At 37.7% G+C, this 26,871-nt stretch overlaps 1 protein-coding gene across 4 annotated transcripts in view; it reads right to left on the reverse strand.

Moving 5' to 3' along the window:
- Nucleotides 1-26,871, reverse strand: part of LOC150105668 (voltage-gated inwardly rectifying potassium channel KCNH6-like) — a 373,820-nt gene that overhangs the window by 11,071 nt on the left and 335,878 nt on the right. For all 4 annotated transcript variants that reach the window (XM_090394297.1, XM_090394298.1, XM_090394296.1 and 1 more), the window contains one exon: nt 19,776-19,929. In XM_090394297.1, the coding sequence (XP_090250423.1) occupies nt 19,776-19,929 (154 nt within the window). The remainder of the gene's footprint in view (nt 1-19,775; nt 19,930-26,871) is intronic.

A 26,871-nucleotide genomic window follows, 5' to 3' on the forward strand; every position in this document is an offset into this window, starting at 1 on the left:
GATTCTGGTAGAAATACTTATATATTGGCTATTCATAATGATTATTTTTCAGGAAATCACAATGTATACTGAATATTAATTATAATAAGTTTAATATTTCCTATATTTTGGCAATGTTACATTGACATCAACAAGGATCATAGAACAATGATATGAACAGTGAGTGGCTGTAATGATGGAACCGGATGTAGTCCATGTGTTCATAAATTTTGATATTAGCTGTCTTTCTGTTTTGCCAAAACTAGGACAGTATGCAACTGCAGGAACCTGGAAATACAATCTTCCAACCACTTACAGACCACATAAAAAAATAAAAATAAAATAAAAATATAAAAAAAAGCATTCCCTTTTCTGCTCCACCAAAGACTAGCCAAATTCCCCTAGACTGAGCACAGAATATGCTGGAAAAACACCACTCTATTGCTGCATCAAATACAAATATGAAATGCTATTCCTGGAATCTGTCTCAGAGCACCCTGAGCACCTTTCCAAACCTCAACAAATTTGGGTTCATGAAGTGCCCCAAATTTGGGAATCACTCATCTTCAGATCTTCAGCCCAATGGCCAAGATCACCCAATTTAGCCCACTGAAGGGAGAGAGGTGCCATTTAGGACTCTAGGCCCAATTTTGGTTGCTTTTCTTCAGCCTCATTTACCTAGTGTTAGTGCCTGCATGCACATATCATTGTTCTGTGATCCCTGATGATGGCAATGTAACATAAAATAAGTATTAAAGATATTATAATTAATATTCAGTATATGTTGTAATTTCCTGAAAAATAATAATTATATTCATTTAAAATATAAAGAGCCAATAGGCTTCATTTCGACGATGTAAACATTATTTACATTAAGGGGATATTAATTCCCACATTGTTTTAAAACCAAATAAGAAACTCAAAGATTGGAATCAAAGAGTTTCATGACGAATATAGTAACTATAAACATTTCGGCGACTACTAGCGTAAGCTAAAGCACGTAGTACAAACTAGGGCAACTCGTAGCAAAGGTGGAGAAAGTTCTGGGTTTTACATTATGGAAAATACTAAGAATAGCGATCAGAACTTTCTCCACCTTTGCTACAAGTTACCCTAGTTTGTACTACGTACTTGAACTACATGCTTTAGCTTATGCTAGTAGTCGCCGATATGTTTATAGTTACTATATTCGGCATGAAACTCTTTGATTCCGATCTTTGAGTTTCTTATTCGGTTTTAAAACAATGTGGGAATTAATATCCCCTTAATTTAAATAATAGTTATATTCAGTTATATTAATGTTTAATATTACTGTTTATGTAAACATGGTTTCCATTCGTATTTCTCTCTAGTTATCAGAAATAAATCAAATGTATAGAAAATCACAGTCATTGTTCCTTTTATAAAATATTCAGATACTTTTTTTTAGTATCATTTCTTAATACAATTCAAAATCCTGTAACATGACATTTCCTATATCATCCCATCTTCTCTTGCATGTCAGGCTGGGTGACCTGTAACAGACAAGTAATTTGGTTTCTTAGTAATCTAATTAAGACTCGGATAATTAATCTGATCTGCATTTTGTATTATGGCTATAAATTGTATGTCATCTTCTAGCTGGGTTGCCTGTGTGGGATGAAAAACCCATGTTTCCAGTAGGAAAAATCCTGCCACCACTATATAAGACCAACTAATTCACCTTCAGCTGAAAAGCCCTGATAACAGTTATTCTCATCCTAGATGGGATTGGAACCCAGGTTTTTCAACCAAAGGGTATCACTGAAGCTGCCTGCTTCATCATAGCTTCTTATTTGCCTCTAGTCACAAAAATAAACAAAACATTATACAGAAAACCACAGAAGTTGTTCCTTTTATAAATAATGAGATACTTTCTTTTGTATATCATTTTGAAAAAAACCTCAAAATCATGTAATATGATATTTCTTACTATTTCATTCTCAAATAGAGTCTCAGTTACTTCACCAGGTTAGCAAACACAGATTTTGCATAAGGCTTCCCAATTCTTTATTGCACCTTCATAATTCTTTATTTTACCTCAGGTGATTTCCAAAAACAAGGTAAGTCCTGCTAATCTTTCAGGAATAGCTAGGCTTTTCTTGAAAATAAATTCCAAAAACTATGATGTAGAAACAAATAAAAGAGTGCACAAGAATAGAATGAAAGAAAAAAAGAGATGAATGACTCGAGAATAGCAGTGTATGGATATTTCATTGTTAGAGGATAGGTTAATAGGTTGTGGGAACCAATGATTTAGGTGGCATAAGGAGAATGTAAGGGCTGATATCAGGAGGTTACTGAGGAAAGTGAAAGATAGTATAGTGGAAAAGGTTGTCAGTGTGTTGCTGAGGTATGACAATGATGAATTGACACAGAGAGTGAGAATTATGAATGGTATGCTGGTAGAGCTGTGGCAATAGAGTGGCATTCTTCCAATGTACCCTGTGCTGGGTGTCTAAAGTATGGTCAGCAAGTCCAGTACATGCCACACATCCATTTGAGGAAAGAATGAAATTATACAGAAGTGAGTTCAAATCTTTGGAGTAAGTGAAATGGAGAAACTTGAAAGATGGAAGCAAGTAGTAATGTAAGCAAGAGATCAGAAGTAAGAGTTGAAGTGAAAGATTCCATTCCAGAATTGAATGGAAAGGGTGGAAGTGCTCAGCAATGGAAATAGTAGTAGTAGTGTGAGAGATTAACAGAAATGTAAGAGGAACAAGGAAATGGGGGGGGGGGAAGACCAGGTGGACAGGAAGACACAGAATAGAGAGAGAGAGAAGATATTGGAAGTAGTAGTGTATGGGGATGATCAGCATAGGAATTGAAAGGATCAAGATGTCAGTGAGGTAGTTGAGATTGAACAGATATATATGGGAAAAGAAGTGATAAAGGTGATTGGGCAAGGTCAGATATGGTGGGGAAATCACAACTATGAAGTGGTTTGGGTAGGACTGGTTGTAGATCTAAAACTGAACTTCTGTGTTTATTTAGAAATGCCAGGAGTATCAGAAATAAGAGATGTGAATTGTTTCACTGATCGAGTTTACTTGCCCAAAAATCATTGGAATCAGGGTAGATGATATCCCGATGGGAATAGAAATAGAATCTCCATTCTATAATTCTTTTTCACAAGGATAGAATTTCACAAGGACAGAGGAGAGAGATGCTCATGACAGCTGGAGAATTATGTCCACATAAGGTAGATATGAACAGGAAAATAATGGCAATGATTTTGAGGCAGTGTGGTGTGAGGTGGAAGTTAACAGAAAGAGATATTTAGTTGGATGTTGATATAGGGCAGGGAATGTAGAGGATGGTGATGCAGAAATGTATAAGCAATTTGGTTTAATGAACAAGGGAAGAGTGATTATTATAGGTGATTCAATCTATACTGCCATAAGGCAGTATAGATTGGAATGAGGAGATAGCATTTCGGAATAAGGAAATGAATTTCTCGAGTTCTTGAGAGACAACTACACTTGTGTCCAAAAGCTAAGGATGGATTGCATTTTTATCTGTATGTAAAAAGATTTTCATGACTACAGCCAAATGTGGACATAAATTTATTGCCGGTATACTAATACATTATATTCAAAAGAAAAAATATGAATATAATGTATTACACAAAAATGTGTTATAAATTTCATACAAATTAAATTGCGATATGCTTTTTGCAAAATTACAAATTTCCTAAGGATGTAGTTAAGGAATTAATGTAGAGTGCTTACAGAAAATTAATGCAGAGAGACATTTCAGTATGGAATATGTCCACCCCAAAGTGCGATGCAGCTCTCACAACATCGTACCATGCTTAGCACCAAGTGATTCAGGAGTTCTTGATGCAAACTGGCCCACTCCTTCATAGCAAGGACAAGGCCTTGTTTGTTTTCTTTTGAATTTTGAGCATCAACGTGTCTTCCAATTGTGTCCCAAATGTGTTTTATGAGGGGTTCAGATCTGGAGTGTGCCGGCCACTCGATTCGATGGACATCCTTGGTGTCCAGAAGTATCTCCACTGCTTGTATATGATGTGTGTGGTACTGTCATCCATAAAAATGAATTCTTTGCTTACAGCGCCATGGAACAATCAGATATGATGTTGAAGAACTTTGCTGCAATATCGTCCACCAGTCATAGTTCCTTTTTCCAACATTTGTAGCTTAGTACATCCATTAAGCATAATGCCTCTACACACCATGACCCAAGCAGTGCCATGGCTCTGTGGAGGCCAGTCAAGTGTGGTGATGTTCATGTTCACTAACTATCCAGAGGTTACTGCACCATGTCATAAGCAGCCTTATGACATGGTGCATTGTCTTGCTGAAAGAGAAACAGTGGTGAGTTCTGTAGAAACACCACAAAGTAGAAAGCATCAGAGTTCACTGTTAATGGTACCACTAACAGCAGTCCGAGGCTAAACCAGGAAAAACAGACTGAGTGGTTAGCATATCTGATCTTAAGCCAAAAGGTTGTGGGTTCAAATTCCGCTGTGGGCATGAATGTTTGTGATTGTGACAATGCTAGTGGTGGTGGTAGGCGATAGATGGCATTGGTGTAAATGATGATGATGGTAGTTGCAGTGGAGACAGTTGTAGAGTAGGTGCCTTCTCTCGATGAGTCTTTGGACTTCCTGGAGGTGTCATGTAATAATAAGAATACCATTACACCACCACCTCTGAATTTCATAGTTGGGGTTACACATTCTGGTAAGAGATGCACCAGGCATCCACCATGCCCACATCCATCTATCTGCTCGGTTGAGGGTGCAGCGTGATTCGTTGCTGTATACAGATTCAGCTTTCCAAGCTTCCATGTACCACTGTATGTGCTCTTTGCATCACTGAAGACAGTGCTGCATGTTGGTTCTGGTAATGTGGGGCTTGCATATTGCAATCCTACCATGGAAATCCATGTTGTGAGCCTCAGTTCTGAATGTTTTTGTGCAGATTCATGTTCCAGTCACTGCTAGGAATTCTGCATTCAATGTGTCTGCAGTTTTACATATTATACTTTGTAGCATCCTACAGTCATGTTCAGTGAGTGTAGTGGGTCATCCACTGTGGGTAGCACTTGCAGTTGACTTCCTGCACCAGTGGCACACCCAGAGGGGGGGAGGCCCCCCCTCTCATAAAAAAAAGGGAAAAAACACTAGAAAATTTTCCAAAAATCTATTCATAATTAAAATTCATTTTTTCATTTATGTTGTGTCGTGTCTTCTATTTCTATACTACTTATGAATTAGTGATCATTGCAGATGCTCAGTCATAGGTTGTATGCGCGGTGTGTAGTGTGTATTCTCAAATTGTCTACTCAACTCAAGCCCCCCCCCCCAAGATTAAATCCTGAGTGTGCTACTGTCCTGCACTTCTATCTCAGTATGGGTATCACTGATTGTTGACCTGGGATAGCCCAATTTATCAATAATTTGCTGAACAGATAGGTCTGCAGTATCCATTACAGTGCCACTGTCAAACTCTGCCAGTTCCATTCTTGCAGCCACTTCACTCAGACACAGTTGCACTGGCATGGAAGCATCATATTCCTCCAGTTTTAATGGTTACAAACACATGACTTGTTAAATGGCACAACATATCTTGGCCATGGAGATATCCATTGACTTCTTTATCAAGTAGCGTACACAAAGAGATGCAATTGGTCCAGTGAACATCTTCAGCTGTATACTCCACCAGTAAGAGATTATTTGTTAATGGCTTTCTTCTGGATGTTTCAGGATTTTAGGTTTATAAAAGTATCCCTCTGTACCATCTTCACAACTTGCCACCAATCATCAATCTGTGGTCACAGAATTCCAACATCAATTGGAAATTTGAAAACAAGATTCTTCCACGCAGCCACTGAAAAGTCATTCTTCCAAATTAATTCAGGACTTGTGATTATTTAAATTTTATTTATTTATTTATTGTCACTAGGATTTAGATGCATCCTATGATTAATGTAGCAATCCTACATTGAAGAATAAAATTTTAATTAATAAATAGACATCTCAGCTTCCTTGTTGAGGATGTTTTCAATAGTATATACAAAACATCCTCAAGAAGGAAGCTGAAATGTCGAGTTTAACTATTTATTGCAGTTAATAAAAATTTTATTCTTCAAACAGTAGCTGAATCTGCAAATCTAGTCATGGGGAAATCACACATCTCAAATATCTTAATCTCTATCTTTTTTTCCTTGAAGTATACAATTTGCCATTGTATTTAAAAATATTTTTAACCAGCTTCCATGCACCACTGATATCTCAAGCCGTTTCTGTCTATTATAATTATCTGCATTATAATCTATATAAATGTTTGACTGGTGGTCATTCTTTAAGGCTAAAGTATAGTCACCAGAGGAATTTGAATAAACATTCAGTCTTAAATAATCTGCAACAATAACAGCAATTACATAATCTGGAATCTGAGAAATACCAATCCCTAGAAGTCACCATACTCTCACATCTAGAGTATTCTGCAAGAGGAGCACTAATAAGAGCATGATGCAAGTACATTAACTTCACAGATGCACCCATATAAGATCAAAATCCTCTTATATGTCTTGCAGTATTGCAAAAACCTATTCCAAGCAAGCCCAACATCCATGGATGCCACTGATATAATTCTTTCTGATGTGAAAAGACTCTCACCAGCAATGTGGCATATGACAGAACTCCCTGTCATGCTACGTGATTTTGACAATTGCCTGCACCTCTTTACCAAAAGATAAATTTCCTGGCATAGATGGGCTCACCACTGAATATTACTAGTCCTTCTGGGAACAACTTGGATCTATCCTCTACAGAACATATGTCGAAACCTAAAGCATTGGCTTCCCACCCAATATGGCAACATCTGTTATTAAGCCTATCCCAAAGAAAGGAGATGCTACAAAATTAGGAAACTGGTGACCGATCTCCATCATAAACACCAACTGTAAAATAATATCAAGAGCCATTGCCAACAAACTTAAATCTGTGCTGAACAAAATAATAGACAGGTACTAGAGCTATTCTATCCCTGGACTATCTATCTATGAAAACCTATACCTCATAAGGGATCTGATAAGTATAGATAGCAACAAGTATAGAACAGTGAAGTAATGGGTCTTGTAACACCAGACTAAGAAAAAAAGCTTTTGACCACATTGAACATCACTACCTATTCAACTGCTTGAAGGCCTTCGGCTTTGGCTCAGGCATCATTTCAGTCCATTAAGATGTTATAGCGAGAACGGTCAGTGAGTTTAAAGAGTGGTATGATAGACTTTGTGTTTCTCAGGGGGGGGGGGACCTCCCCTCGATGAGTCTTGACAGACTTTATGTCTTAGGAAGGACCTCCCTCGATGAGTCTTTTGACTCCTTGGAGGCCTGAATAATAATAATAATAATAATAATAATATGCTAAAGTATACTTTTTCATAAAAATAAACAACAGGCTCATCATATCTGTACCATACAGTAGAGGTAATAAACAAGGCTGTTCGCTTTTTGGTCCTCTTTACACAATTCTTGAGAGAGAGGCTTATACGCTGGTTAAACATGATAACTAATAATTAAGGAATTGATTTATTTAATTTATATTTCTAGCCTACACTAGAAATATAAATTAAATAAACTTTAATATATACTTTCCGATATTTCGGCAAACGTCATGTTGCCATCTTCTTGGGAACTTAATACAAAGACACGTGCACACAAGTACTACATAACAGCAAATGAGAACCGAAACTAGGAAGCTAACGTTTTCCTAAAGTCCTGATGGTGCCCCCTGGTGGGCTATATTGGTAGTTCTTGGCCTTTGGGCTGAAGTTCTTCTGATAAATGTTTCCCAAATTTGGGGCAGTCTCATGCATCCAAATTTGTTGAGGTTTGGCATGTTCCTAAGGGCTGAGGCTGATTCCATGAATAGTCTTTCATATTTGAACTTGCTGCGGTATATTACTGTGGCTTTCTTCCATCTTATTCTGTGGCGAGTATCCAGAGCGTGGTCTGCAAGCCCAGAGTGGCTGTACTGGTGAAATCGGATGTAATCCTGTGTTCTGAGATTCTGATATGTGCTGTCCTGCCTGTTTGGCCAAAGTAGGACAATTTACAGCTGCAAGGGACCTGGTATACACCAGGTAGGTCTAGGAGAAGTGGTTGGTCTTTAGTGGAGCGGATAAGGGATGCCAATTTTCTGTGTGGTCTGTAACAAGTGGTCAAATTGCCACAGAGCACTTTTTGCATAGAGTAAGCATGCTGCTTAGGGCATTCTATCCTTGTGAAAACTTTTACTCGCTTTTTTCCTTAATACTCTAGAACAGGAAATGGCACACAAATGCACCACCGAATATATTTTCAGTTCTTCCGCTAGAGGTTTATTTTTATCCACAACCTTAAGAGTGATAAGAATGCATGTGCCAGTGAGCCTAATAAATTTTTACAAAGATGTTCTTCGAAGGTGGAAGAAGTTAAACCTCCAGCACACAATGAACACAGCATCCCTTCCTGAAATCCTCATGGAATCCATCTTCCATATATCTTCTATGATAGTAAGGAACTCCATCACTCAGAGAGTGATTTTCTTTCCTCCATGGAGCTGGTGAGATGCAAGTGTCTTGAGTGATATTCTTTCTCCTTACCTGGTACTCTCCAAAATCACTCAAACTTGGAATATGGGAATCAGGCCGAGCAGATACACACTGTGAAATCTGCTTTTCAAGCTGCTATACCTGATAGCATAACGGAAGAGGGGCTCAGCCCTCCTGACGCAGAAGAGCCAGTGCCTCTCTTTTTGATGAAAACAACAATGCATGGGAGAGACTTATACTCTGCAATATAAACAAAATCTACAGCACTCTAATACAGTGGTCTAAACAAAGCACTTCATTGGAAAATCCTGCATCATCCCACCAAACACTGTTTCATTGGGACCTACCATATCACACAAGAGAAACCAAACCTGACTCAGATATTCAGTGGAGAATGTGGCACAATGCACTACCCACTCTGACTATATTACAGAAATTCAACCAGGGTGTTTCAGATAACTGTCTGTTCTGCTACTGAACAGAAACAGTCCAGCATATCTACTTAGGATCCCCCTTCAATGAGCAGGGCGACTGCATTACAGTCCACCTTCCAACATAGAAGTAACTCATCACGGAAGACCCACTTTAACTACTGTTCACACAATACGTATATGCCTCTTCTTGAACTCATTCACCAATGAAGCACTCAACCATCACCTCTGACAATCTGTTCCACCCATTTACTATCCCACAAGCAAAATATTGCAACACTCTTGCTATTATTATTATAATATGGCCACCTCCATGGAGTCCGAAGACTCATTGCAGGAGACCAAATCTATCCATACAATCTATCATACCTCTCCTTGAATCAATTAACAGAAAAGCACTCGCAACTGACTCTGGCAACCCATTACACTCATTCACCATTCTCTATGCAAAAAATGTAGTCCTAACACCCCTACTGATGACACCTTTATCAACTTCCAGGGATGACCCCTTGTTCTGGTCCCTCTAGCCAAGGGCTGAAATATTTCTCCTGCATTTATCCTATAAAATCCCTTAAGCAACTTAAATGTTTCTATCATATCCCCTCTTTTTCTCTTATCAGCCAACTTCTGCAATCCACACACCTTCAATCTATCCTCATAGGGAACACCACAGGCCACTAACCATCATGGTCACTCACCTCTGAATCCTCTCCACTGCTTCCTCATCTCCATGAAACCCAGGGGACCAGACGAGCACAGTAATCCAGATGTAGGCATATCAAGGCCTAATAAAGAGGAATTACAACTCCCTTATTTCTACATATTAATGTATTCTTCACTAGCCAAGTAATCTTATGTCTACTGCCACCCCTAAATCTCTAGCCTCATCTGTTTCCTGGAGTACATTGCATAAATGTGATACATAGCTTGTAATCTGTTTATCCCAAAATGCATACCTTTACATTTCTCAGCATTAAACTGACACCATTCACTTTTGCCCATACTGAGAGTCTATTTAAATTGTCCTGCAAGCTCTCCACATCGCCTTGATTAACTATTGCTTTACCTAATTTCGCATCATCAGCAAACAACTGAATATTTCCTATGTCATTTATGTACAAATTAAATAGCAATGGTCCCAGCACTGAACCTTGTGGCACACCACTGGTTCACCTGTTTTCTCCTCGATTCTGCCCTCTATATACTACTTTTTGATATCTGTCCAGCAGCCACCCTCTTATCCATTTAACCAGTGTTATATCCATCCCCATTTGTTCTGATTTGTGTAACAGCGTTCCATGTGGTATTCTGTCAAATGCCTTTGTAAAATTCAGCAAAATCATCGTGTAGCCATTTCCTTTATCCAACTTAGCTGTTACCCTATTATAAAAAGTTAGTAAATTACTAAGGCATGACTGACTCTTCATGAAGCCATGTTGACCCCTCATACAGTATCATATTTTTATCTACCCACTCTTGAATTCTCTTTTTTACCAATTTTTCTACCTACTTTTACCACCAATTTTTACCACCACAGTGGCTCAATCAAATTCATTGGAAAATCCTGCATCATCTCACCAACACTATTTCACTGGGACCTACAATATTGCACAAGAGATGATTGTTATTCATACTGTTAAGCATGAATAACAATCTATTTATTCTCCCTTTCATTGGGAGGGAGAGCAATGATGTTACTTTGATGTTGGATGGTGAACTGTGATGCACTCGCCCTGCTCAGCCAGGAATTAGTTCCATGGATTCCAGTCTTGGTGGAAAAGGTCTATAGTTAGCAAGGGTGTTGTCATATAATTTCCATGGATAACCACTTGTTCTCTCACTTCCTGCCACATACTGGAAAGTCTTTGGTATCACTCTCATAAAACCTCTTTAATAACTTACATACTTTTATCATGTCCCTTCATTTTCACCTATCAGCAAGTTTTTTTATGAAAATAGACCTTCAGTCTATTTTCATAAAGAGCAGTCCATAAAAACACGTTGAAGGTTTATTTTTCACTTGTTTAGACTATAATAAATTTAGTTTAATCCTTTATCCAAGTGTGAGCAAACAAAGTTTGCGCCTGAAAATATCTTCAGGACTGGGGTAAGGTAGTACAACGCCAGGCAACTCGTAGCAAAGGTGGACCAAGCTAACATCACTCCTATCTCAGTATCTCCCATAATGCAAAACACATCTCCTTGCGGATATGTATAATGTTATGCATTAAGGGAAAGGCCACTACCCAGACTAGTTTCAACCTTTATTGAGGACTCTTCAGTGGGAGCCAGGTTTTACCATAAAAACATGGAGTCCCAGATACTAGATCTATGTGCAGTAGCCTTACTAAAGCCTTATAAAGGGGCATAATAACTTCTTTATCTCTACTTGATAGTGTGTTTTTCAACATCTACCTAATCTGATATGATATTTTGGCCAGCTTTGCAGCATGTCCTGTACACCACTAATCAACTGCCTTCTCCCCAACTCCCCCATACACCACTCTTTGATACTGATCCATCAACTACCCTCTTATCCAAATCATCAGCTTCGTATAAATCCTCATTTGTTCCAATTTATACAACAGAGTTCTAACAGAGTTGAATGCCTTCCAAAAGTCTAGCATAATTTCTGAGTCTATTTCCTTTATCCACCTCTGTTGTCACTATTATAAAAAGTAAGCGGATTACTAAGGCATGACCTACCCTTCATAAAATCTTGTTGCTCCCTATATAGTATCACATTTTCACCAAGTCCTGAAGTCTGTCTTTCACCAACTTCTCCACTACCTTAACCACCACCACTTGTAAGATACTGATTGGCCTATAATTTGCAACTTCTGTTTTGGAGCCTCTAGAGTTTATGCAGTGGAATTATTTTGCCTCCTTTCTACACCCTGGGTACCCCCCCCCCATGCAGATCTAGTTCAAATTGAACAGCTTAGTCAGAGAAGGTAAGTTAATATCCTCCATAACAATCACTCATTTTGAACTTGCTTAACTGCTCATTTTGAACTTGTCTAACTACTCAGTTTGAATATTTCCCACTGCTTACACTTTGTTTTCCAGCTAGAGCAACATCCTATAAATATTGCTGGCTTGGTTGGCTGAATGGTTAGCATACCTGCTCTCCAGCCAAAAGGCTGTGAGTTTGAATCCCACCGTGGGCATGGATGTTTGTGAAAATACTAATGGTGGTGGGTGGTAGATGGCATTGGTTTAGATGGTGGATTGAGTGGTGGAGACAGAGTTGTAGAGTAGATGCCCTCCCTCAATGAGTCTTTGGACTCCCTGGAGGCATTAAGTAATAATAAATATCCTGACCTAGTTATCGCAACCTCACACTATGCAACCTCGAATGACTGCTACCATTTCCCTCCCGGCTCCATTTTAAGTAAGATCTCACTATCCCACTTCTCTCCCCCTTCCCACACTGCCATTCTGCCAAAATTTATCTAAAAAGTAATATTTTTCATATTACAGTGAAAGATTTGTAATCATTTACAAGGTGCTACACTTGTCTTCACTGAAACTGAAAAACTAAGATTTGCATAAACCACAAGATTTGCATAAACAACAATATTACTTACAAGGGAAAGTTGAGGGGAAGAGAAGACGTGGAAGACCAACTAGAGAGTGGTTTAATGATATCGTGGAATGGACTGGTTTAAGAATGATGGAAGCAACAGACAGAGAGAAATGGAGAAGAGCTGCTCATCTGCTGCAACCCTCTTGCTAGAGGATGCTACCGGATGATGACGAGAACAATATGCTATAATAATAATAATTATCATCTCCATGGAGTCTGGAGACTCATCGATGGAGACTAACACTAATTTTTATGCACACAAATTATATCATTCCCTTCCTTAAACTCACTCACTGTCAGGCTTCTCACAACTAATTTTGGCAATTCATTCTACTTATTCACTACTCTCCATGCAAAATATCTTGTCTGCACACCTTTGCTAACCACATTCCTACACAACTTGCACAGATGATTCCTAGTTCTCTCTCTGTCACATATTGAAAATTTTCCTTTGTGTAAATTTTATAAAACCATTTTAACTACACCTAGCCCTCTCCCATTTAAAGACTACATTATTCATAACCTAGTTGATGATTTTGTAGCATGCTATACATGTATGTAGCCCATTTTTTAAAAATGTGGCAGGTGTGTGAGATGGGGATGTGTATGTATGCATGAAATGTAGGCAGTGGGAGGTGCTGGGAGATATGAGTGTCTCGATCACGAGATTTAGTAGCAGTGGAGATAGTGCTTCAGATAGGGATTTTCAGTAGTGGATGCCAGTAGTGTGTTGGAGGATGGAGAGAATGTTAAAAACCTACATATAGATTTAGCATTGGGCAGTTCAGTGGATGGAGATGGTTTATCTGCTGGCCATGATTATGTTTGTGAATGTCAGTTGAAAGGAGAATGTGTGGAGAGAGAAATAGGACTCCTGAGAAAGGAGATGGAAGGAATGAAGACTGAGTTAAGGAGGGTGAATGAAGATCTTAAGAGAATAGAGAGGTTGGCAACTGTGAGAGGAACGAGAGTAAATGTAAGAGAATGGAATCATAAAGCAAGAGAATGAGAGGAACAGTGGAAGAGAGGAAATTACAGAAAGATAAGAAAGTGTGGAAGCAAGGAATGGAGAGGATGAGAGGAAAGAGGGAGAGTGGGAGTGAAAGGAGAAGTGGGAGATTGGAAGCCATGAGAGTCAGGGAGGCCAGTGAGAGAAGAATGTATGAATCTGTTCAGTGTCATGTATGAAGATTCGATGATTCCAGGGTGTGCAGAGTAGCGTACCAGAGGAGTGCTTGCCTGGTGGAATGATAGAGAGTGCGGAAATAGCAGTGAAGGGGGGGGGTAAAAGTGTGGAAGAGATGATAGTAATGGTTGGGACAAATGACCTGAGAGGAAGTTTGAATTGTGTAGCATGAGATATGAGGTTGATGTTTAGACATAGTGCAGCAGAAATGTTCCAAGGAAAGATAGTGAGTATGTTGCCTTGGTATGATGCAGAGTGGAGGAGAAGAGCAGTGACAACAAATGAGATGGTAGCAAGAACATGCAGAAAAAGAGGTCTGGAATATGTGGATGTGTGAGGTATTTTTCAGGATAGATGAGAGTTGTATGCAAGGGATGGATTGCATTTGAATGCAGAAGGACACAGGCATTTTTTTTTTGTTGACCCTGCACATGAAAGGTCACAAGACCTATAAGACTACAGTGCCATTTGTGGGCAAGTGATTAAGGAGAAAATGTAGCCTGTTGATATGTTTCTTAAAGAGTGGGAGATTGTACTCAGTGAGAAAAACAGTATGGGGGAGATTGTTCCAAAGAGTAGAGTGAATGGAATGAAGGAAGCTGATGAGAAGTTAGTTCAGTGTGTTCAAAGAAAGTGGAGGAATTGTAGCAGCTAATTCAGAGGAGCAATGCCCATGAAAGCATCTATAGAATAGGCACAGTGCTGAAACAGAGCAACTATGATAAAGTGACTGAAGGAAGTCTGTGGGGAAGAGTCATCTGTTGAGTGGATTGCCCTCTTCTGAATATCATCAAGAATTCTTAGAGAGGTCTTGGGTGTTCCATCCCAAATGTGGAAACAGTACTCTAAAGTTGGATGGATCTGAAACTTATAAATTGTTAGGAGTTGAGAGGAAGAGATGTAATTTTTAGAATGGAAAAGAACACCAAGCTTTTTGAAGGCTATGTGAATAATATGTTTGTGCCAGGATAAATTGGATGTGAAAGTCAACCCAAGAAGAGGAAGTTGATCTTGAAAGGAAACCAGAACATTATCAAAAATGGACAGGCTTGAGTTTTTTGGCATTGAAATTTACTAAGTTGTGGGATGGATTGCATTTGAATGCAGAAGGACACAGGCATTTTTTTTTGTTGACCCTGCACATGAAAGGTCACAAGACCTATGAAAGCATCTTCACCCTATTTCAGAATGTTGAGGAGGTCAGTGTTTGAGTCACTTGTTATGGAAGATCTTGAGGTATCTAACATTAGGGTACTGCAGGGTTTATCGAATGATGATGAAGAGGAATGAAGAGTGCTGTCATCGGCAAAGCTGTGAATAGGATTTGAAGTCTTAAGTAAGGAGTCATTGATGTAAAAGAGGAAGAGCGTGAATGCATGAGAGCACAGAACTCTGAGGCACTCCATCATCGATGGGGAAAATATGATGAAGCCATTGGATTGCCAGCTTCCTCACTGATTGTTCATTGTGTGTGTGTGTGTGTGTCATAGTGGATGACTTCCTCTGATGGCTTCATCAGATTTTTTGGCCGTTCTACACAGAGTGAAGAAGGGTGGCCATAAGGGCATGTGTTTAAAGTGCAACAGTATGTCAGGACAGGGAAACTAGAATTACACAGTAATTCTAGTTTCTGCAAGAAACTGCAAGAGTCCACACTAAATGTGGACTCTTGCAGGGATGGCCTCATGTGGGGATAGTGGCTTGAGAAATGATGGGGAGGAGGTGTACACTTTTTTTCAGAGCCAGGTGGAGTATATTGTGTATTGCCAAAACCAGTGTACTGGCAATAACACTGTTTTTTTCTGTATACAAATACTAGGAACATTAGGAATAAAGGGAATGAGTTTGTGGCATCGATTGGCTCAGTCTCTTCAACAGTTGTTGATATCAGTGAAATTTGGTTAACTAAGGAGGATGTCTTAACAAGGATAGAAATCGAAGGGTATAGCATATTTTGGAAGGATAGGAAAGGTAAATGTGGTGGTGGAGTGTTACTCGTGATAACAGATGAGTATAGAGATGTCTCAGGGCAAAGAATTTCAGTAGAAATAATACTTTTCTTTGAGAGTATATGATGTGAGTGAGATAGACATTTATAAGAGAAGATATTATTATTATTACATAACACCTCCAGGGAGTCCAAAGACTCATCAAGGGAGGGCACCCACTCTACAGCTCTTTGTTTCCATCACTCCAAAAAACTGGAGCCTTATTATTATTACATAACACCTGGTTTTATTTAGTGGGGTGTTTATATATTTATGGTGGTATATTTAGTGGGATGTTGCTACAGACAAAGGAATATAGATGGTGATGAGCAGGAAATGTTTACACAAATTAGTTTGGGAGTTCAAAGCAAGGAATCATTATGGGAGAATTAAGCTATAGTGATATAAACTGGGCAGAGGAGACAGCATGCAGTAATAAGGGAACTGAATTTTTGGATTTCTTGAGGGACAACTGTCTTAAGTAGAATGTGGTGGTTGTCAACAAAATTTTTGACAGCAATGACAGATTGTATACCTTGAGTGAAGAAGAAGAAGAAGATAAAACAATTTGGAGTCAAATGGATGACAAAAGGAATAAAAGGGGAATTGTAGAAGAAAAAGAGATTATGGAAGGCATATAAAGAGAGAGGTGGAGAGCAGTTGCATGAGGAATATAAGGCTGAGGCTAGAAAAGTGACTAGTATTGTAATGAGATTTGCTGTGTGGTGAGTAGGAGGAAATGTGATAGTTGATGTATTATCTTGTTAGCTGGAGATGGAAATCAGGTGACCAGAGCAGATGGCATAGTTGAGCTAATTTATTAATCACTTTAGAGTGTTCCATCCTGGTACTACTGGCTTTATTCATAGAAGTGAATGAAGTGTTAGAAGTGAATGATTAGGATGTATTCTGAATACCGAGTATGCTAAATGTCATTAAGGCAGGGGGGGGGGGAATAAATGGAATTTCACCATGTGCTTTCAGGGAATGTGCTATGGAACTGACATTAGCCAAGTTAATGACTGTCATTAACTTGGCTGTTTAATGAAAGTCTTGCAATGGGGAAGTTTTTGGAGAGTGGAAGTAGGGTAAGATAGTACCATTGCATAAGGGTGGTTGTAGAATAGAGGTATCAAACTATAGGGCTGTTTGTATTTCTTCTGTAGTTGTTAAGATTTGAGAGAAATCGGTGATAACTTGTATACAGAATTGGGCAGATAAGGGTAAAGTGGGCCAGCATGAATTCATTAAAGGATTCTCTTGTTTTAGTAATCTGGTTACCTTTTATAATAGAGTAACAAGACCAGTGGATGAGCATAAGGCATATACTGTCTTTTTTTAATTTTTTTATTTTTCCAAAGCATTTGACAGGGTGCCAGATGACAAGTTGATTTTTAAGTTGCATCAATATGGGTTTGAATATCAAGTTAGGGGATTGGATTGGCGATTGGTTCTCTGATAGATATCAGAGATTGTATGAGGGATCAACATTAGGGAGTAAGAAGGTTACAAATGGAGTTCCACAGGATTCAGTCCTGGGACCATTGCTGTTCAATCTTTATGTCAATGATACTGTCATAGGACTACAGGGAGATGTTCAGTTGTTTGCAGATGATGCAAAGCTTGAAAGGGTTATTAGTAATAGTGCTGATGTTTTGGCTCTTCAAGAGGATTTGAATAAGCTGAAAAGGTGGGAAAACGAATGGGAGATATTAGTTCAATGCAACAAAATGTAAGGTTTTAACATTTGATTCTTTATACTCACTTGGTGGAGTTATACTGGAAGAAAGAGAGGAAGCAAATGATCTTGGCATGACTGTGAATAGAGATTTGAAGTTCTGAGGACATATTGCAAAAGTTGTGAAGACATCTCAGAGAATTGCAGCAATGTTAAGGACAATACTGATCATGAAAGATAAAAGTGTGCTGGTCCCATTTGTATAAAGCTCTGATCAGACCACATCTGGATTTCTGTGCTCAGATCTGGTCACTGGGATTTGAGGGGAATGAAGTAACCTTGAAAAGGGTGCAGAGAGGATAACAAAAATGATATCAGGACTGTACAACATTGATTATAAGGATAGACTAAGGGCATGCAGACTGCAGAGTTTGGAGACATTTAAGCTGTTGAAGGGTTATTATCATATTGAAACTGATGAGATTTTTCATATGGTAGAACAATGGAAAGATGGAGCCATTCCTGGAAGTTACAAATAAAAGGGCAAGAAGTAATTTTTTTTTTGTATGGAGAGTGGTAGGAGTATGGAATGCATTGCCTCAGAGGGGTGTGAATGTGCAGACTGTGGATGATTTTAAGGAGTGATATGAGAGACTTTGTGTTGACTAGTGTTCACCTCCCACAATGTCTTGTGACTCCATGGAGGTCAGGAAAATAATATAAGTTTCTATTATGTCCCCCCTTTTTTCTGCCTGTCCAATAAACTTTACAATCCATACACCTTGAATCTATCCTCATAGGGAGCATCTCACAGACCTGTCACCAGCTTGGTCACTCATCTCTAAATCCCATCTACCACTTCCTGATCCCCGAGAAACCCAGGTGACCAAATGTGCACACAGTAGTCAAGGTTCACTGAATCATAGCCATACAAAGAGGAATAATAATATCTCTATCTTTATATGTGTTTTTCTACATCCAAGTAATCCTTTGAGCTATTTTGCCAACTTTTGCAATATGTCCCCTGGACTTAGACAGTTTGCCCACCATTATCCCCAAATTATATGACCTTTGTTTTACTTACTTTTAATTCATGAAATGGTTGCCAAAATGGTAAACTTTAATAAAATCTGGTTTAGAAGAAATAAAATAAATAAAGTAAAATCTTTGTTGTGCATTTTAATCAAACATTTGGCATTCTGAATATTAAATGACTAGTTATGAGAAGTTTACGACATACTGAACTTTCCTCATGAAACATTTTTGTATTGTAATGTAGGGTGGTTAATTTTATCAGCATCAAATCCTTGATTAGTAGTCATTTATTCAAAAGTTGCAGGGTTTTACCTTCATCTTCCACTTGACATGTGAATCTCATTGGCCTGTTGTGGTCAAATAATTTAGCTCTTTATTCATATAAACATAATTACTGTATGAAAGCATATTTAATCCAATCTACATAGTCTGACAAAGGTATTTATTTTCTGTTTTATGGATTGAAAAATCAGGGGTTTTAGAAGGAAAACTACCACCTTCATATTAACTTGCCTTCAGATGAAAAACCCTTATAAACATTCTTTATGAGTGGGATTTGAACCCAGTTTTGCCAACCAAAAAGTATCATTGATATCAACGGCACTATATGCTGTGTTAGGTTTCTATTCAGGATGAATGGCAAATCAAAAATTATTTTACAAAAATTATTAAACATTTTCTAAAAACTGCAAACATTTAATAATGAAGTTTTAGTAATTTATTTGTTAAACAGTCATTTTAATGATTCATGATATCAAGTTTTTCTAATAAGTTACCAATACTGTTTGTCAATATACTGAAAAAATAAAAATAAATTATGCTTTATTAAACATATTCATTCTTGCTATGAAACAATTATGAAAAGTACCATAATTGTGACATTTTAAAAAATTGGCTAGTATTGCCAAAGCTAGATGCTTGTTACACCAGAACAAACAAAACAGTCAATATTACAGTGTACTGTAGTAACTTTATATAATTAATAATTCAGATGTATAATTATGAATGAATACGGTAAATGATGGCAATAAGTAAAAGTTTATAGCCAATGCATAGTGCCATACATGAAATAAAAGAAATAATCGCCTAATGCCATTTTTTATTCCCCAAATCAACAGCATTCTTTTAATTGTAACTTTTAGAAATCACAAACAGCAGACAACTGTTGCCATCTCATTATCCCATGCACATTTTCAGTGCAAGCAAAATTCAAGACTAAACAGACAAAAATTCAACACAGTTTTTTGTTAAAAAGTTTTCTTCTGACAATATTATTACTAACAATACAATGTTAGTTTACCTCTAAAGGCTGGGAGAAGCACCTAGGAGGTTCTGGCGTCCTGTCAGAGGCAGGTGTGACAGGCACAGTTTTGGGATGGTGTGACTCCCGACTACTGAAATCTGGTCGGTTAGGATCTCCTGAAGGCACCACTCCAATACTATCTTCATTGGCTCTGAAAGAATAAGAAATATATGAACCTATTGTTGAAGATGTTTTGAGCTTCTCTGATAATAAATGAACTTTAAGAAATAACAGGAAAATTCTTGGTAAAAGGACCAAAGTGCATGGTAAGCCAGTTCACTTTTTTTTTTTTTTTGTATGAAAAGTCTGTAGTTTTGTGATTCAGTTTTATCCAGAAGCCCTTTTAAACTTCCACCATTGAGTGCCTGAGAAACAAATCAGTTTGTTTGAAGTCCCATTATCTGTTCATTTGCTAGCTGATTCTTCATGGGTGAATAGGAATACATTCATCTATGGTGCATACTGGTGCAAATCACATGAAATAGACTATTTAATATTCTAACTGACTTTTAAAATAGTTTTATTAATCCTGTATTCAGTTCAACCATACTTATGTTCTTTCATTTGTAAACCATCACAACTTTTTAGCTATATTATATTCTGATAAAGTCAATCATCTACTTCACAAATGTAGCCATAGTTATAGCAAGTATTTTTTGCTAGGTTAGAAAGCAAACTATGCTTGACAAGTAATTATATTCTTGTTTTTATCTTTTATCCAAGTGTTAGCAAACAAATATGTTTGCCAGCCTGGCTGGCCGAGTGGTTAGTGTATCCGCTCTCCAGCCAAAAGGCTGCAGGTTCGAATCCCGCCGTGGGCATGGATATTTGTGATTGTCTTTGGAAATACTAGTGGTGGTCGGCGGTAGATGGCGTTGGTGTAATTGCGGTCAGTTGGTGGATTGGGTGGCGGTGATAGAGCAGGTGCCCTCCCTCGATGAGTCTTTGGACTGCCTGGAGGTGTCTAATAATAATCATCATAATAATAATATTTACACACATGAAACTTTTGTTTGCTCACACTCAGATAAAGGATAAAAACAATGATTTAATTTTTTTGTCAAATATAATTTGCTTTACAAATATCCTCACTGTTTATTCTCCAGAAAAGCAAAGGCAAGTTTATCAGTTCTTCATCAGTTATGCAGTGTCCCAGTGGATTCTTCATCAGTTGTTCGTGCCATTAAGAAACAGCTGTCAAAACGATGTTTTATTTTTGCAGTTATTATTACAATATTGACTGCATCTTGGTAAAAGTTTGTTTACTTTTCATAACTTAGTGTAACTGCATGATTGTGGAGCTTTTGGGGGTTTATATGTACATTTCTTTTACTGAGTTTTGAAGCTCAAGGTGAATGATAACAAAACAGTGGTACAAATGAGATCTGAATGTCAAATAGTACAAAAATCAAATGCAATTAGCAGTAGATTTTTTCCAATAATAGTTTGTTGTCATGAGTGTAACATGCATATAAGGAGGAATGTAAAAACATTGTTTATAAAGAGATTGAACAGGAGATGTTGATGAGAGAAGGTATGGGTATGTTGAAAGGGCAATATTTCACTGTACTGTGAGTTATCAGTCAATGTGAAACTGACTGATGGAATGAAAGTGAGTATAAATGTAGAAGCAAAACACAATGAATCAGGGAGAAAAAGCAAGACTGTGGAAGTGAATGAAAGTCAGAATGAATAAGAGAGAGAGCATGACACTGCTGGACTAGTAGATAGTGTGACTGCTAGGATGCAAGAATTGATCAGATGAGGATGAGAAATGAGATGAAAAACATGTGCAGTGAAATTAGAAGTTAGGTGGATATGAATGAAAGAGTGCAATCGATGTACTACAGGTTTTCAGCCTTTCATCAGTGAGAGTTACATAAAAAAAAATCACGAATTGATTACATTAATATACCGAAACTTATTAGAACTAAAGTTCGATGAATTGCCGATCTCAATTACAGCTGCACAAGTTATCCTATAACAGCTGCCCTGCAAGTTATGTCCCAAAGTCCACTACATATTCTAATTCTGGGAGATGCTTTTTTTCCTAGAAAAGTCTTTTCCAGTCTTTTCAAATGAATAGGAATTAACTAGTCTCAAGTTAAGATTTTTTTTTTTTTCGTTTCTTCAAGTAACTAATATTTCCTTTGGTATACAGCAGTGGCAGAGCTTTTCATCTGGCAAAACAGACAAACTAAGGCTGGAAAATAGAAAACATGACATGACATAGAAAACAAACATGACACATAACATAACATGTCTTATAGCATTTGTTACTTTGGCTGTAATTCTATTCAACAAATAGATTGACATAAGCAATATATGGATATCTTGATCTTTGATGCTTCAGCACTTATCTACATATATATCAGCCACTAAGAGTTAGAACCCTTTATGCAAATTACATGAATGTCACTTAAACAGCATACGAGGGGGGGGGGGGGACTGAAAAGTTCTCATAAACAACTAGAATAAAAATACTATTAAAGCAACTGATATAACTACAACTGCAGTATTCTGATTTTGATGGACAGCACAAGGTGAAAAATTCATTGGACAAGGGGAATGCATACTCAGTAGTATATTTAGATTTTGCAAAAGTCTTTGATAGACTACCATGACAAGCAGGCAATTAAACTGGAACAGATGAGAACGGATAGCAGACTAGTACACAGGATTGGAGATTGGCTGCCTGATAGGTATCAGAAAGTTGTATACGGTGAAGCAATATCACAGAAGAGGAAGTTCGCTAGTGGTGCATCCCAAGGGTCTATTTTGGGTCTGGTGTTGTTTGATTTGCATGTAAATGATATTGGGAAGGACTTGAATGGTGATATTTGTAGACGATGTGAAGTTACAAAGAACAATGAGGAGTAGAATGGATGTTGTAGTCTTGCAAGAAAACCTGAATAGACTGAGGAAATGAGTGGGACAACCACTTCAATACTTCTACTACCACTTCATACTTTGTCTATACCAAAGCATGCAACAAATGATGCAAAATGATGCATGTTGCATGCTTTGTTGTCAGTAGATCCATATCCGATTTCATAAAGGACAACATCAGGAAACGTCTCCTGTCCAGATGGAAGCTGTGACTTCTGGTCTCTTGCTAAGACCATAGGACGCAAGTTCCACAAGCTAACCTCCTAGAATCACTCTTTCCTCAAACTCCTGCATTGATGACCAAGGGAAATCACCACCCACCAATTCAAGAATCATATATCAGCTGTAGATTTTTGACAAAAAGACATCAGAAAATAACTTGGACACAAAAAAGTCTCCTGCTCCTGATGGCAGCTCTCCATTTGTTCTCAAACATTTTGCTCCAGAGCTAACACCGATCATTGTATCGCCTCTACAATCTATTATACATAGCAGGTACTTATCTCAACATGTGGAAGCAATCTTATATCCAGCCTATTAAAAAAATAAAAAAAAAGGAGATAGAAGTCTCCCATCATACTACCGACCAATTGTCATCACCTCAGTCCATTCCAAAATAATGGAGAAAGTCATCAATAGCCAACTGTTAGAGTCCAATCAAATAATCAGCGAACACTAGTATAGACTACACCATTCAAGATCCACTGCAGACCTCTTAGCTTACATTATTCACCACTGGTATGTGCAGTGGAAAGGTTCGGTGAAACTTTGCTGACACTCGACATTTCCAGAGGTTTTGATCATGTTTGGCATCGAAGCCTGCTAATTAAATTCTGTCATCCTTTGGTCTAATACATATATATAAATGCTATATATAGCTTCTATATATATATAGAAGATGCTAGCTTCTACATATATATAGAAGCTAGCATCCCATATATAACATAAATGGGATGCTAGCTTCCTTTCCTAATTGTTCACTGAGTCATGGTTGATGGCTCTCTCTCTTTGAGCTTAACCACCAATGTAGGTGTGCCTCAGAGTCCTGTCCTATCACCTACCCTCTTTCTCATATACATAAATGAATACCATCAATCACCACTAATCCTATCCATAGCTTTGCAGATGATAGTGTCCTCCATTCATTCTACTATTTGACATATCCTGCAGATATCCCAAGTATCAAGATTGCCTGCAAATAGTGCCTTAACACATTGATCTATGTACTGTCCTTCAGTAAGGAGAGGACAATCTGGTCAAGTTCAGTGCCATCAAAACACAATCTTGTCTCTTCTCTCGCACATTCTCAGCTCACATTCCTTTACCCTCATTAATATACAAATCACCAGACAAGATCAGATCTTTCAGCTCGGACTAACATTCACCTCCAGCTTCTCCTGGCATAAACACATCTCAATAGTAATTCCTTCAGCATCGAAAAAATTCGGCATTCTCTGTTTTTCATGATGCTATTTTACACCCAACCAACTCTTAACCATATAGAAATCTGGCCATGCTTAGAATACTCCTCATATTTTGAGTGGAGCATCTAACATTTCTTTAAAAATTCTTGACACTATCCAGAGGAGAGCAATTCGGCCTATAGACGATCTCTTTCTCTCTCTTACAGATTGGTGTGGGATATCTTAGAGGCAGCAAAGGAAACGAGGAATCTGGGGATAATGGTTGACAGAGACTTGAAATTTCGTGAATATTTTGTTTACATTTAGGGCAGCATAGTGGATTATGGCAATTACGCAGAGGACACTGACATGTTGGAATAAGGATGTTATGATTCCATCGTATAAGCTTTGATCAGAGCACACAGATTTAGCCAACTGGTTTCAAAAGGATAAAGATATTTTGGAAAGGATTCAGAGGCGATTGATTAAGGTGATTTTTGGTATTTGAATGTTGAGTATGAAGGCAGATTGAGGGAATGCAGTTTGCAATATAGTAGATAGAAAAAAAAGGGGGGGGAGAGTGCATGATTAAGGCAATGTAGTTCATAAGGTGTTATTACTGAATTAATGCGGATGAGATTTTTCAAAGAATGGATGGGGAGAGTGGGGGGGGGAGAACAAAAAACTCGTGGTTCATCCCTGGAAGCTGTATAAGGAGGGTAAGAGGAAGAGGGTCAGGAGTAGGTTTTTTTGCATGGAGAGGGTGATTGGAATGCATTGCAAAAATGGTGAGTGAGTGCAGAGAGAATGGATGAATGTATTTAATTTCTGGTATATGCTGTGTGAGAGCATGCAGGACCTCTCACATTGAGTCGTGACTCCATGGAGATCTGATGTTAATAGTTTTCGCAAAAATATTAAAAAAATTTTAGTTTCGTCATATAAATCGTTATCTGTTATATCACGACTCTCACCATCTCTTAAGGCAATAATTAGATCCATAAAGTTTTTTCAAATTTTTCATCTCTGGGAAATTATAAAATAAACCGAAAATAGTAGTATGTTGCTCAGTTTGTTCAAATCTTTTTCTTCAGTCAAGCCTGTACTTGATCTATAATCACTGCAATAGTCTACATGGAAAATAGTTTTGATATTATTTGCATATGAAGCTATTTTCCATGTAGACTATTGCAGTGATTATAGATCAAGTACAGGCTCGACTGAAGAAAGAGATTTGAACAAACTGAGCAACATACTACTATTTTCGGTTTATTTTAGAATTTCGCAGAGATGAAAAATTTGAAAGAACTTTTATGCGTTATGCGAAATTTTTTGTTGCCAATCTACAGCGAGTAGAAAAGTTGGAAGTCATTAAGAGACATGAAAGTATACGCTAGTAATGCAGTAATTGTGCGAGACCTGGGATACAGCGAGTCTACAGTTTGGACTATATTAAATAAGAGCAAAGAATATAAATAACAAGGAGAAGTTGCTACTGCTTCTTTAGGCATACAGATCACCGAAATATTAGCCATTTAATGATCGAGATGGAACGTCTTCGATCACTCTGGATTGAGGATTATAACCAAAAATGAATACCTCTTAGTACAGGGAATATTCAGGCAAAAGCTTTCAATATTTTTACCTCATTGAAAGAGACCAAATTTCAAGAGGAATGGGAAAGCTTTACTCCGAGTTTAGGATGGTTTAACCGTTTTAAAAATCAAGCTGGACTGCATAACGTAATATGCAGTCCAGCTCGAATAACTGGGGAATCTGCTAGTGCTGATAAAGATTCTGCAGCCAAGTTTTCTGAATGCAAAGGATAATTCAGGAGGGTGAATATGACGATCGGCAAATATTCAACGTCGACGAAAGTGGTGTGCTTTGGAGGCGTATGCCAACAGAAACTTTCCTAGCTAAAACTGAAGCATCTCAACCAGGATACAAAGTATCTAAAGATCGTCTTACGCTTTTATTAGGAGGCAATGCAGAAGGAGAGTTTAAACTCAAGCCTGTGTTAGTGTATCGTGCGCAAAATCAAAGATGTAATATTATTGAAGAAATCAGCACAATTGAAAAATAACTTGGATTTAATGAACATGCGCGATTCCCATTCAGAACAGTTAAGCAAGAATGATCTCCTTCAACTAGAACAAGAAGAAGATCAGGAGTGCGAACAAGAAGAGAATGTTACGACTAAGAAGCTAACTGCAAAAGAACTTGAGCTAGTTTTCAATTACAAAGGAAATTTTGTTTCATGCTGATCCTGATATGGAACGAAACTTCGAAGTCCGCCGAAATCTTGATAAAGCGATCGCCAGCTATCTCAAATTGCATGACAAGATGAAAAAGTGGAGCACGATTCCAACATCTTTACTTAATATTTTTTGTAAAAAAAGTAGCTTAATCAAATATTTGGACATTAAATAAAAATTTAAGCAATTTATTTTTATTAACTTTGATTTTATCCTCTAATATAGATTATACTGTAATTTTTTCCCCACATTCACGCTAACTGATGGATCAATTATAATTATTCCTACTGTTTATTGTATTCGCTTAACGCGATTTCGCTTAGCGCGCATTAATTGATGGATTAATTGCGTTAAGCGAGGTTTCCTGTATTTCATTAGAATGTCACTCTCATTGCATATTTCACATAATATATAAAAAAAAATCAGCTACGATCCTTTATAGGGAATAGGTGAGTACTTTTGTAACCTTATCTATCTTTCAAATTTTATTTTTCATCGCTGGGAAATAGTAAAAGAAACCGAAAATAGTGGTATGTTTCTCAA

Source organism: Typopeltis vanoorti, chromosome 6 (assembly GCF_054136105.1).
Source record: "Typopeltis vanoorti isolate ZY-2024b chromosome 6, IOZ_Tvanoo_1.0, whole genome shotgun sequence".
Classification (NCBI taxonomy): Eukaryota; Metazoa; Arthropoda; class Arachnida; order Uropygi; family Thelyphonidae; genus Typopeltis; species Typopeltis vanoorti.